General features: G+C 44.8%; 1 protein-coding gene across 2 annotated transcripts in view; it reads right to left on the bottom strand.

Annotated features, from left to right (window-relative positions):
• srgap1a (SLIT-ROBO Rho GTPase activating protein 1a) overlaps positions 1 to 14,562 on the bottom strand; it is a 78,980-nt gene that overhangs the window by 10,588 nt on the left and 53,830 nt on the right. Inside the window, exons 11-18 of one of the 2 annotated variants that reach the window (XM_030789932.1) lie at positions 14,228 to 14,255; positions 12,325 to 12,427; positions 10,070 to 10,130; positions 8,839 to 8,916; positions 8,340 to 8,474; positions 4,683 to 4,788; positions 2,936 to 3,160; positions 1,190 to 1,269 (exon numbers count right to left, since the gene is read on the bottom strand). In XM_030789932.1, the coding sequence (XP_030645792.1) occupies positions 1,190 to 1,269; positions 2,936 to 3,160; positions 4,683 to 4,788; positions 8,340 to 8,474; positions 8,839 to 8,916; positions 10,070 to 10,130; positions 12,325 to 12,427; positions 14,228 to 14,255 (816 nt within the window). Of the gene's footprint in view, positions 1 to 1,189; positions 1,270 to 2,935; positions 3,161 to 4,682; positions 4,789 to 8,339; positions 8,475 to 8,838; positions 8,917 to 10,069; positions 10,131 to 11,316; positions 11,351 to 12,324; positions 12,428 to 14,227; positions 14,256 to 14,562 lie in introns of both variants that reach the window. The other variant, XM_030789931.1, reaches the window with a different exon arrangement.

Below are 14,562 nucleotides of genomic sequence, written 5' to 3'. Positions count from 1 at the left end.
GACAGACGGCGCAGTCGTGAACAGGTTCTGCCGCTGATGGACACCATCTGTGTCGGTTAACGGAATCCGCTGACATGCTTGCGAGATCAGGTGTCCCTGTACATTCCGCCGGACAGATAAATACACACCTCTGATTCATGGCACGTCAAAAATCATGCTAAGGCTAACGTTCGAAGGCGCACCCTGCCAGGAGCGCTGCCTGAATAGCCAACGCTGACCGATCGGGTCAGAGAACAAGGGGGATTCTCAGAAAGTGTCTCCGGGCTAACCGAATGTGGGGACAGGAATGGCATTGGCTCTGCTTGTGTTTCCATGGAAACGGGCCGGACCTGTCAGACCTGTCAGTGTTTGGAGAAGCTGCGATGGACAGAGCAGAGCGCGTGACGTCATGAGCTGGGCCTGTCAGACGATTGGCATGTTTGAGAGCTTTCTGGCTCCTCTACACTTCAGGAGTTTAACATAACATACACAAGATAAGTCAACTTCAAATTTGAAATCAGCTTACTTTACAGCTTTTATGTGAGAAACTACTGAGTGTACTGAAAGTGAATTATAGAAACAATAACTGAATTGGTCTCAACTCTGTTTAAGTGCCTTCACGACATGAATATTCAGCCTGTCTTTAAGCTCATTAAACCTTTACTTAGTCAGCCAATCAGATCCCAGAGGCTCTCCTGCTGCCTAAATCACCGTCACTAACGCTAAGGATCCTGTGTGGCCCCAGCAGGTCTGTTTAAGGGACCTGTTGCTCCTCTGCCCAGTGGATTAGAATATGAATGGGCCGCTGAAGCCAGTGTTCTGCCCCTCAAGGTCATTTGATTTAGTTCTCTGAAAGGCAGGATTTTCAACAGAGGCCTGTGTGCATTGAGGTTTACACCCACATGACCAGTGACACCGTGGAGGTTCCTATGCTTCATGTCACTGAATGCAAAGTAGTTCTCTTTATATTTACTGCCGGTGGATATTAAGTGACTCTGGGTTTCCTTTGCTGAATGATGGATGGTATTCTACAGCAAAATTTTTGTGTTAGTATTAGTGCTATTAGTTTAACTCAACAGATTACTCAGTCTCCTCCAACTGTATCCAGTTGATGCCTTATCCACAGAAGATACTTCTGATAGATTCTAGATATACCATAGATGCATCCAGAAGTTTCCTGCAGAGCAGACAGCTTGTTAAGGACACATACCATCTTCACTGGTGTGTGTTTCGGCCCCTCCATCCTGATCCACCTCTTCAAGGGCTCCGTGTTCGCTGTATGGACTCTCACTGTGGGGAAAAGGGGACAAGGTTAGAGGTGAAAAGTCTGGTTACCAGGGAAACGCCCAATCCCATATAACAGCAGAAATATTCCTTGTTCATACAACACCTCTCCCAGAATAAACTCTGTTGCCTTACGATTAAAGTTACCGCATTTAATACCACAGAAGAAAAGACAAATATTTAAACTTTGGGAAAAAAAAAAAAAACTAAGCCGTCTGCCTTTAATGAGAGACACTTTAGCATGTTACGAGACTGACACTCCCTCCAAACACTTTGTAAAAGTCTTCCAGAATGGGAGATGCACAGGTACAGCTGACATTTACACACACAGAACCAGAGACGTGGGTGGGTGATTTAATGGGATGGACTAAAAGAGTGCTCCCAGCGCAAAAGCTGTCCTTTCTCGTCAGATTCTCATTCAGACAAAGGGAATAAATGTTGTCCTCACAAATTATGAAGGCAAACTTTTATGAAAAAAAAAACAAAACAAGGCCACTCTTGCCATGTTGATGCCGCAGAACACTCTGTGCTCAGTAAACGCACAGATTCTCATACTCTACCAGATCATGCAAAATGTATTTTTAGAGTTCTCTCCTTCTTCTCTCCGTGGTGCTGAGCATACACGGACAGTCACCTACTTTTCACTGCTATGAGAAAGAAAACCTCTACAGTGGAAACTCAATGCCTTTGTTTATTTGCCTTATTCACTGAATATTCCAGTGTCTCGTCGCTACTTTATATCCACAGGATATATTTGCACGTCAGCAGGCTAGGGGCACTTTTAGTACTGCAGGCTGACCACTGTGTTTTTCTTTTTCTTTTTTTTTTTCTTTTTAGGACGACTGGGATGCTGGGATGCTGGCACGTCGTGGGCACAGAGAGTGGCACTAATACTCTGTCTTCTCTCCACAGATTAACCACCGACAAGACATTTCTCCTGCCAAGCTTTGCCACCACCCACTGAGCTAAGAGCAAAATATGACAACAGATTTAGAACCTGACAGAGAGAGTAGGTGAGAGACAGAGAGAGAGAGTGAGAAAAAGAAGAGAGAAAGAAAGAAAAAAAAGGGGGGGGGGAGAGAGAGAGAGAGAGAGAAAGTTGTAACTTTATCTGGGAGATGCAGGCCTGCTAAGAACGGCACTGAGGTGACACATACAGCACCCCCATCCCCCCCCCCCCCCCCCCCACCCCCCCACACACACACACTGCACCCCATCCCTCACAGTATGAGCCAGGCATAAAGGCACAAACGTTATCTGCTCATTAACCTCTCCTGACCCAAATGACTGTAATTATCATGACCGCTTCGGTATGTCACACCTAAGTTGATGCTGATCTCCGAGCCGCATACCGGTAACAAAAAAATCCCACTCTGTCAAAATTTCCCTCCACAATCACCTCATCATTTCATAAAATTGCACGCTAACTCCAAATACAATACAGACTCAGCTGGGGCCCTGCATAATGACCACATACCTGTGAGTACACTATATCCCTAATGAAGGCCTTTGGCTCACAGCCTGGGATACATTCACACGAGAAGAATGGGAAAAACAGAGCGGTTTCCCCAGCCGCCCGCGCATCTGCAGGTTTTGCAGGGCGACTCAAAAACCCGAGCCGAGCCGGAGGTCAGACGGCGTATCGTTTTACCGACCCAATCAGATCTCTTACCAGTAGTCTCCGCCAGCCATGCACTTCTCATACACGGGGCCCTCCAGTTCCTTAGCGTCGGGGAAGATGGTTTCGTGATGGATGATGATGGTTTTGATGATCTCGTTAACGTGGGCCTGACAGGAGACCTGGTCCTGGATGTCAGGCGTAGGCATGAGGGTGGGGCCAAAGCAGATGGCCAGGTTATAAGGGTCCATCATGTTTTCATCACTGTACTGAGATAAGCTGGAGACCAGAGAGGAATACATCAGCTCGCAGGTAGTACACATTTACTACTATACAATACTCAGCACATGCAACCGAAGCTCAGACCAGGGGCTGCAAAATGTTTAGGGTGTTTTAGGACGACACAAAAAAAGACCTGTCTAGACAACGGAGTGCACTGAGATCAACTCCTTGAGCCGGAAATATTGTCTGAAAGGATGTGCTGTTTTGAACCTAAATCCATTTCAATGCACAGAGAATACAGTTCAGCGAAAGGTCACCAAACAAGATGTGGGCCGTGAATTAAAATTTAAACAAGGCGCTGGACAAAATAAAGGTTTGTTTTTTTTTTCTTCTTTCTGCTGATTAGGTCCAGAGGCAGAAATGGATTACAAATCCCTGATGAACAATGATGTCAAACTAGAAGAGAAAAAATAACTCTAATGCTAATTTAAAAGAAATTCGCTTCTTTCGGTGCAGTCTGTGTTTTATCCCCACTCCTCAGGGTGAGAACATTTAATTCAATTGTAAAGTCGTGAACTCTTAGAAATAACGAAATAAGGGCGCGTGTGTCGGTCAGGACGTCTTTGAGATGTAGTTTTCCATCGTAATGACAATGACAAAAACAGAAAACAGTCTTGAAAACCGAAACAAAGAGTTAAGAAGCAAGGTCGTTTCCACGAACCACCAAAAAACAAACGAACAAACAAACGAACGAACAAAACAAAAAAACAATAAAAGCAAAAAAAAACCAAAACACTGTTGTGTACTAATTTGAATTTAATTGTGTCAAATTTGTTTGACTCATTTTTTTGAAAGAGGATTATTCCCGTGGAACACAGAGAGACATGCAACGATAGCAATGAATTATAAACGCTTCTCTGATTACCTTCACATTTCAAACAAAATGATTATGCCACGCTGGCTATTCCAGAGCCACTCAGACAGCCCTCCCAACAAGGCACCAGGAAATGAATGAGCTTCCATTGCCTGTTGTCTTTAGTTCTGTGCTTATCTCACAGTTGTGCATAATTGGTCTTACTTCTGGCACCGAATGCATCTTACAACAGTTTCTATAAATAAACACAGAGAGTGTCTTCACTTTTGTGGTGTCCATATCAATAAGTGGGAATATGCTTTATTCATTTAGCTGTTTAAGTCAACCTGCCAGCGCGTGGGCCCTGAGGAACATGACGAAGGTGACCACAGAGCCACCGCACACACACACACACACACACGCACAGAGTGTTTATGAATAATGCAATGTGTCTGTCATTTCATATCCTCTTTAGATTACTAAATGCAGTACTGCACAAAATGTTCCATCAGTAATGGTGTGATGTGTTGAGTGTGTGTGTGTGCATGTGCGTGCGTGTGTGTGTGTGTGAGTGTGTGTGTGTGTGTGTGTGTGTGTGTGCGTGTGTGGTACGAGTGCATTGCACAGTAGGTTGTGTATGAGGTACTGCCTATGTCTGTATCTGTGTGTGTGTGTGTGTGTGTGTGAGATGATGATGTGTTGTGAAACGTGTGTTTTCATATTTACTGGTTGAGGAAAGAGAACAGGTAGCGCATCACTATAAGCACTGATCTGGGCAGAGTCAAGAGGATCTTCCGAATGTAGAGGGCCCTCTCATACAGATTCTCTATTCCTGAGAGAGAGAGAGAGAGAGAGAGAGAGAGAGAGAGAATAAACATTGTTATTTAATATAATGTCTACACTGAGTGAGCAGGTCACACACCTCCTCAGGTGAAATCCTGTTGTGATTCTATTTGTGTGTGTGTAAAATGAATACAGAAGTGTGTGCTGCGGAGGTCAGTGGTAAAGCCTGCACACAGATGGTATTGTTCTGGTGACTGGACTGACAGTCAAAAGGCGTCTAATGAGATTCACTTCTCCATTAAAATGTGTCAGCCACGCCACTTAGCAGGGTTGCATTTTTAATGACACTTCTCCATCTAAATCTGCCTACTCACTGACACACACACACACACACACACACACACACAGAGAAGCTTGCTTCTATAAATACCTCCATGCATTTTAATCAACAACGGCAGACCAGTGCTCTGACAGTCATTCACACATGAGAAATGAGACTGTTTCAAGACAGCTCTGAGCTGGGCCTCATGGTACACACTGTCCAGTCAGCACAATGTCAACCCAGACATCCCTGCATGTTTGTGCAGGTGGAAGTATACAGACACACATACGCACGCGCACACGCACACACACACACACACACACACCCAGGCACGCACGCATGCATGCACGGAAGCACGCACACATAGAAGCACACACACTCATGCACAAAATCACTAAAGATGCCCACACAAACAAACAAGATGCACACACAAACACACACGTTTGCAAATGCACACACAAAATCACTGGATACAAGATGGACACAAAAAGATGCACACACAAACACACACACACATGCACGTACACACGCACACACACACGCACGCGCGCGCACACACACACACGCACTCGCACACACACACACACACACGCGTGCACGCACACACACACACACACACACGCGCACACACATGCACGCACACACACACACACACACACACACACAGACACACGCAGACACACACACACACACACAAACACACACACACATGCACGTATACACGCACATACACACACGCACGCGCGCACACACACACACACACACACACACACACACACACACACACTGGACATTGTTGAGGAGAAGGAGACAGCATTAAGTGAATGCTGTCTCGAGTATGTCTGATTGATAAATGAAGTGATTCTCTGGTATTAGTTCTAATTATACGAATGGAATTGCAGCCCATTCTCCGTCCAAGGCCAAATGAAGCTGATTAATCGTCCAGCGACTCAAGCAAGTCCTGCAGTCTAATTAAATCGATTTCCTAAAAGGAGCTCTGAGTTTCATTCAAACTGACAGTCCCAAATATCTGTGATCGCTTCACTAGTGCCACCCAAACACCAGCGTCTCTCACCAGTGAAAAACACCGTAGATCAAAACTGACGAGGCAAAAAACGGAACAGCGCGTCTAACAACCGTACCAGCGGCTCGTCAGCTATTAACTGAATAATTATGCAGAAATATGCTAACGTAGATATGAGGAAAGATATGAGGAAAATGTTTTGTTTTCACTTTTAATTAGAACGATTGTGTTTGTAAATGTTTTTGTCTGTCTGTCTGTCCTTTTCTGTACATGCTTTCGCTATCTCTCAGTTTGTCTGTCTGTGGTCTTTTCTACCTTCATCTAAATCCTTCATCGAACTCTCTTTCTCTCTTTCGCATTTCTCTCCCTCTCTTTAGAGAGAGCATTAGAATGAGTGTTTGTTCTGATACAATCTAATGACAGTACAAAAGAAAAAAAAAACCCTCCCCGACACACGTATGCTGCACTTATGAGAGACTAAACAGAGCACTGCTGTGCTTCACACAAGCCTGCGACCTGATCGGTCTTTTCTTTTATCCATATCTTCGCTTTTTCTTTTTCATTTTTTCACCCACCCGCTAAGATCCTAAAGATCTTCTCTCATCCGCAACTAAACAGCTCAAAATAGCCCTGTCACCATCAAACTCCTCTCTGTGACGTCCCACAGAGACAACGGGCTTTTGGGAATATGCATATGCCTCTCTTCGTCTTACATGAGTACGTAAGTAGGTTTCTACCATGGCCTCTGAAGCTATTTTAAGACACTGTACCAGCCACCATGAAGAGCCCACAGAAAGAGACAGATACACACATAAGGCATACATCTCTAAACTAGACAACAGTCACTGATCCAAAACACTCTGTTGACAGGGAAGACTTACAAGCTATATATAGTATTGCCAGGCAAGTGAGCTGGAAGTTTAGATGGAAAGTAATACGCAGTGGGGAGAGAGAGAGAGAAAGAGAGAGAGAAAGAGAAAGAGAGAGAGAGAGAGAGAGAGAGAGAGAAAGAGAAAGAGAGAAAGAGAGAGAGAAAGAGAGAGAGAGCAAGGGCAGGAGGATAGAGAGAGAGTGGGAGAGAGAAAGAGAGCGAGAGAGAGAAAGAGAGAGAGAGGGAGAAAGAGAGAGAGAGAGAGAAAGAGAGAGAGAGAGAGAAAGGGAGAGAGAGAGAGGGAGAGAGAGAAAGAGAGAGAGGGAAGGAGAGATAGAGAGAGAGAGAGAGAGAGAGAGAGAGAGAGAGGGAGGGAGAGAGAGAGAGAGAGAGGGAGGATATGGTGTATGGTATGGAGCAAGTTGAGTAGGCTACAGACCCACACTCTTTAAGCATTGCTGTGTAAGTGTAGGGAATGTAAACAACAGGGAATCCCCATCACTCACACACAGTGCTGAGTGTAAACCAAGCTACACTTGGGCTCTTGGCTACATGCCTATGAAGCGCACACACTCAAACACACACACACACACACACACACACACAGTCATACTCTCTCTGTCTCTGATGATGACACACACAAATTCACAAGTTATGGCTCAAAACTACCAGTAACCCCCCCCCTTTCCCCCTTTCCTCAGAACAGACTGAGACAGCGTCCTTGTCTACTGAAGCACAGACTTGACACGATTCAATTCTACTGAAATGATTCTGTTCCATTCACAACCAAACAGATCACGATGATGGTATGGTGACCTTTGGGCTCTTTTAAACGACTGCTCAAACAAAGTGGGGCATTCACACAGACAAAAAGACTGGCTAAAGGGGTTGTGTGTGTGTGTGTGTGTGTGTGTGTGTGCACGCGTGTAGGCCTGAGGCAATACGAGGAGAATGGGGTGTTGAACAGAGAGATATGCCCTGCTGAGAGCGTGTAGACTGTGTGGGGCTAATGACTGCTCTTTATGTGCCGCATCTCCTCAGTGGGAAAAGCAGGCCATTACCACAGCACACAGAGAGCCATACAAGTGTAACTTTCATTAGAAATAAATGAGACCCTTTCAGACTGAACAACTTAACCTTGTACACACACACACACAGACACAGAGAGACACACACACACACACACACACAAAAACACTCTCACAGGCACACACTGACAAACATACACAACACAAACAAACTAGCCTACATGCCACTTATCAGACATATAGAGAAAGTTATATGTGTGTTTACAAACAAATTTCTGCACACACACACACCCACCCCCACACACACCCACTCACCCACACACACACACACAGAAGGAAACCCAGAACGACTTACGGACACAGGAGATGAGGTCATTGAATCTTTCCTTGGGAAAGAGAGGGTTTTCCAGGCCTCGGAAGTACAGTTTGAGAACACCTGCTACGGAGTTGATGTCATGGTTGTTCTCTTCGTCTGTCAGAGGGTCGTTACCTGGGCAACCAGATGTGCTCTGTTATGTTATGCTACACCTAAGACCAATGTTTATATCGAGACATAAACACAGGGAAGACACAACTGCGTAGACATTTCCCTTGAATTTGTTTTCCATCACAGAACATTACCTCCACTTCTCCCCACAGTTTAGGCAGATTCCCCCTTCACGTGTAATTAAATTATTAGTCGTGAAGAAGGGTTTCATATGAGGGTATTTAAATACGTGACGCTTTGCTTGTGTAAACTTGCCGTGCGAGTTGTCCCGGATGAGAGTGCAATTACATAAGTGAGTCATTTTGAAATCATGAGTGTGTACACTTTAAGCATCCAAACGCTATTTCAGTATTGCTTAGACACCCACCTCTCTCAAATGAGTTCTTAATATCATTGACTTCCACTTGGGAACCAGATACTCGAAATATGCCTTGATGTTGGAGGCCTGTGAAGAGAGAAGGGGGTAGGAAAGAGAGAGAGAGAGAGAGAGAGAGAGAGAAAGAAAGAGAGACAGAGTGAGTGACAGGGCAAAAGAGATAGAACACGTGATAGGGAGAAAGAGGTAGAAATGCAAAGAGTCAATGAGCACACACAGAATTCTAGAGACGTTTATTCAAAGCACTCACTGTAGGGACAAGCTTGTGTGTAATGGCTAGAGAACCCAAGCTAAGAAGTCCTCCACTCTGAAGTTTAGCTTTTTAGCTTTTCTAATAAAAGATAATTAATGAAAGAGGGGAGACTGCAATCAGCTTTTCCAGTAGCGTGTTCCAGCCTGGATTAGAATTTAATAAGGAGCAGAACGAAGGGTGGGCAAAAGCTAATTAGAGATGGCCTGTCTCCTGTAGCCTCTATCAGTTGGCCACACACACTGAACTCACAGTAATAAAGTCATAAAGCTTTAAGGCTTTGGCTGTTCAATTTTCCATTTCATAAAAAAAAAAAAAAAAAAAGGCACAGTCATTTTCATTTTACGTTCTCGTAAATAAATCGACCAATCGGAGTCTATACCACTTTTTTGTCAAGACAACTAGACAACTCATCTTCAAGCTTAACAGGGCCTTGTGGAGAGATAGATAGATGGACAGATATAGATATATAGATACATATATAGCTACAGACATGGATATGCATACATAGACATAGACTGAGAGCAAGAGAGAGAGCAAGAGAGAGAACATGATATATATGAGTACATAAAAATAGAGGCATACATATGTGTGCATCTCTCTTGATACAGAACAGAAAACGCGGGGCCACACAGACCGTGACACGAAGACAGAACAAGAATAAGTTTGACAATGGAGCACAAGAGGGGAGACGGCCACGCCCTAAATTACGCAGAGCGAGCAGACATTGGGCGGTCAGCTGCCCCGCAGCGGGTCCCAGACAAGAGTCCGACGGGCCAGAAAAAGGACAGGTGGCAATTAACCCCCGAAGGATTTAATGACAGGAGAGCGTCATGAAAAACACTGGTGTTAAAAAAAAACGTAAAAAAAAAAAAACTCGCATGCTAGCCTCCTCCTGTTATTCTGCAGGCCTGAACGGGAGCCGGGGCGTGTCATTCGGACGCAGAAGAGAGAATAATTTCTTTTATTTACCGTACAGGTTGATGAATCGAATGCAGCTCTCCACCACACGAGGGATGGCTTGACCCGAGTCCTTTCAGAAAAAGGATAAACAGACATTTTATGGCCAGCGGGACAATGAACATTAAAGCACTGTACATGAAAAAGAACGCCCACATCTCCATGAACACAGGGCGGATTCTGATGTTTAGTGGTGTTAGTCAGTGACAGAAGTATCCATTAGGATGAGGGTTTACAGTGGACATTTAAAAAAACAAAAACAAAAAAAAAAAACAACAACAATCCTCTCCATCTCCCTCTCCCCGACGCTGCTGTGACTTCAGTGAAGTGATAAACATAATGACGCTGAGCCTCATTTCTCACATGTAGATGTTAAATATACGGAGGTTGGAGTAAACTCGAAAATCAAAGTTCAAAAAAAAAAAAAAAAGAAAAAGAAGAAGAAGAAGAAGAAGAGGAGGAGGAGACATCTGGGAGACGGCACCCTGACCGATAATTTGCTTTTTTTGTATATGTTCTGAGAGCAAAGTGAAGTGAAGGATCTCTCACAGAGCAATAGATCTCTTTGATTATATAAAACACACGAGTCCTCCATGTGGGGTAATATGATTCTTCTTATTGGGCTGACGTCTGGCTACGGCAGGGGCTGTGTGATGTCTGCTTGGCAGGGCTCTCTGGTACATGCTTTTAATAATGCTGTGATCTGCTTTTAACCCAGGGAACGGGCGCAGTCGGAACAAAGAGCCAGTGCCAAGGACAGGACACACACACACACACACACACACACTAGAGAAACAGTCGCTGTCTCTGGGTGACTGAGTCTACATTAAGCTCAGTCAAATGCCCTGTCAAAAAATTTGTCCCCTAAATGCAAAGAAATGCCGATCAATAGCTCAAACACCAAATGTATTAGTACAGTAATTAAGTGGAGACTGCACTATGACAGGTATTGACAGAGATGATAAATTACAGTATATCAAGATGTTGCTTTAATTCCACATGAATGAATAATCACTTTGAAGGTACGCAAACGCGAGTGAGGCGTCAAGCTACAATGCGCAGTTACGTGTTTTTTTTTTTAAATGAACAAGAGGATGCTGGAGTGAGGGAGAGGATGTTGTCTGGGTCTGTAAACCCTCAGTTTGCCACACCCAAAAGGTCAAAAGATTAAAAAAAAGATACAGAAACTGTTAAAACAAACAGTTAGTTTCCACAAACATGCAGCAATGAGCAAAGGCTCGGCAGTAAGTCTACTCTACCTGGTGCCTTGTGTGTGAATTCCGTCGCCCGCGGCTACAAGCATCAAGGAGATACAGAGTAAGACAGAAACAGAGACAGACAGAGAGACAGAGAGAGAGAGAGAGAGAGAGAGAGAGAGAGAGAGGGAGAGAGAGAGAGACAGAGAGAGAGAGAGAGAGAGAGAGAGAGAGACAGAGAGAGAGAGAGAGAGAGAGAGAGAGAGAGAGAGGCGAAACCCAGGTTATTCAGTCCCAGCTCTAGAAAGCCACCAACATTAGCTTACAAAGCTTTTATCAGTCTGCCAGTCACACTCAGTGAACTGTCTTCAGAGAGAAAGAGAAGACACAGAGGGGGCAGGTCAGACACAGCTGTCTTATCAGAGAACTTTCCCCATCCCACACACACACAAACACACACACGGAAACACAGACAAATGGCACACAGACACACACACACACACAAACCAACACATACACACAGACAAACACATACACACACACACAAAACTCACACACACGCGCGCGCACGCACGCACACACATACACACACACACAGACAAATAGAACACACGCACACACACGCACACACTCAGACCCAAACCCACACACACACACAGACACACACACACAGACACACACACACAGACACACACACACACTTACACACACACACACTTACACACACGCTCTATTATCTGAATCTGTCTCTGCTTCACAATTCACTCTTGGAAGCAGCTGAGAGAGAGACTTAAAAGAATGCTAATGCCTGTGTTTTACAGCCCTGTGAATATCCACAGGTTTCCCCTGTGAATATCCACAGCCCCCCCTGTGTGGTTCTCCTCTGTTTGAAGCCACTGGACAAGGCAGACTGAAAAACAGCAAGAGAGAGAAAGAGAATGGTCAAGGGTTGCTGACACACTCTCTCCATAGTGATGCCAACCCAGCACGCCTACAGAGGAGGGCTGCAGATCGTTATGACAAGGGGAAATGATAGTCGTCATAGTTACAGTGACACTTGGCTCTCGATACCTTAACAAAGGCTTCCAAATTGCCATTAAACAGTTTAACGTTAAACACAGAACGCGGTCTTGGCCTCCGTGTGCCGTAGGGTTTGGGAGGGACATTTGGAGGCCTGCAGAATGGACACAAGGTCATACACATACACACACATATACATATACACACACACACACACACACACACGCACGCACACACGCACGCACACACGCACGCACACACGCACGCACACACGCACGCACACACGCACGCACACACGAACACGCACAGATGCGCACACACACACGCACAGACGCACACACATACACACAGACACAAACACACTCACAAACACATGCACACACACAAACTCGTGCGCTAAAAATAGTCCTTTCTTATTTCCTTTACTTTCACAGCACCTGCCAAAGTCGCAGGGCTTTTACACATTTCATATCAGTATGAAGATCCAACACAGAGAGCCGTTCTGTGAGTGCTATTGGTGCTGAAGGTGACTCAGGGTGAAGTAAGCAGTAAGGGTGGGCGGTATGGTGCCTATAGGCTTCCTCTCCCAGCAGAGACGCACACTGCCTGGCTTCAGTGTCCAGCACATTGAGACATCCTGTCATTATATGGCACTTCCACCCCAAACATCAAAGGTCATTAAAATACCAGGCCTGCTGAGACCAGCATGAGGGAGTCATGTGTGAGAGCTGCCCAGGCACGAGAGCTCTCCCCTGGGTAAGAAGGGCCAGTGACGGAGGACCGGCATGGACCCTCAATACACACTGGATCTGAGAGTGTTGGTTAACCATAGTGAAATTTTCTGGAGTCGGACAGAGAACATTCCAGAGTGCACCCCACAGTGTTGCACTGGATATTTCTGGTGGTACTGTTTAACAGGGATTATTTACTCTGATGGGTGTTGATTCTTAGCAATACCGAGAAAGTGATTATAAAAATCCCTATATTGGCCATTTCATTACCTCAGTTCATTAAGCACTGGAAAATGTACTGTGTAGTAGACAGTCCTTTTTAATCTAAGGAGCGAAAGCTTCGTGATTCCATTAGGCACGTTCAAAGTTTACTTCAACACTGAGGGCAACTCTCACTAATGGCTGACCCTAATCTGTTTGTCATAAACACATTCTCAGCTCCAAAACACGGACACCAAACATTTGAGTCGGTAGTTTTCATTTGCTTAAAGTGCGTTGTGCAAGTTCTGATATTTCAGATTTAAGTCAAGTCTTAAAAAGTTTTCACAGTCAACGGCTGTGCTGGAGAAAAAATGAGTGAGAGAAAGAGAGAGAGAGAGAGAGAGAGAGAGAGAGAGAGAAAGAGAGAGAGAGAGAGAGAGAGAGAGAGAGAGAGAGAGAGGAGCCCTGGGGTGGAGAACATTGCCACCGTGTCATGCTGAGCATATGGTAAATGAAAGCAGAGGGGAGTCAAGAGCAGATGCTCATCTCTCTCTCTCTTGCTCTCTCTCTCTTTCTCTCTCTCTCTCATCAAAAGTTTCAAAAACTCAAGTTTGACTGCCTGCACTTAACTGTGCTGAAACAGGAAATACAATTTATGCCTTTTATCTATTTCTTTTGTCTTTGCTGTTGTTGCTTGTCAGTCTGGCAGTATAAAATTTTGTGTTCGAGCGTTCCAGATTGCATTTTGTTCCGGTTTTGATGACAAACAGAACATCGCCTCAAAACAACTGCATCTGTCAGGTAGTTTGTTGGGGTTTTTTTTTCTACAGTCTGAGTGCCTATGGAACTATGCATAGCCCTGCATTGCACCACAGACTGAATCTCATTAGAGAAAAAAAAACATAGTCCCCTGAAAAACTGCCCTTTCACAAACAGAACTCTGTATGGTATCTGACTTTCAGTGGCTTTTGAGTCAGAGCACTCCAAAAAGAAGCCTGGAATGAAACGGGGATTGAGTTTACCTTGTGGTCATGTATTCAGCTCGGTGACCTGCAGAGAGAGAGAGAGAGAGAGAGAGAGAGAGAGAGAGAGAGAGAGAGAGAGAGAGAGAGAGAGAGAGTGAATACCCAAAGCATGATTGCAGATATCAGTTCAAACCACCAAATCAAGGGGGGGGGGCTCTAAGCAGTGTGTGTGTAGTGTATAGTGAAACTACTGAGCAAAGTTCTGTTAAAAGGGACCCTGTAGTGAATGAAGCACAAGCTAAGTTAAGCATCTGTCCAAAACACACACACACACACACACCCCAACAACAACAACAACAACAACAACAACAACAACAATTGTGTAACTGTAA

This window comes from Chanos chanos, chromosome 13, assembly GCF_902362185.1.
Source record: "Chanos chanos chromosome 13, fChaCha1.1, whole genome shotgun sequence".
NCBI lineage: Eukaryota > Metazoa > Chordata > Actinopteri > Gonorynchiformes > Chanidae > Chanos > Chanos chanos.
This window is presented reverse-complemented; position numbering and strand designations above follow the sequence as displayed.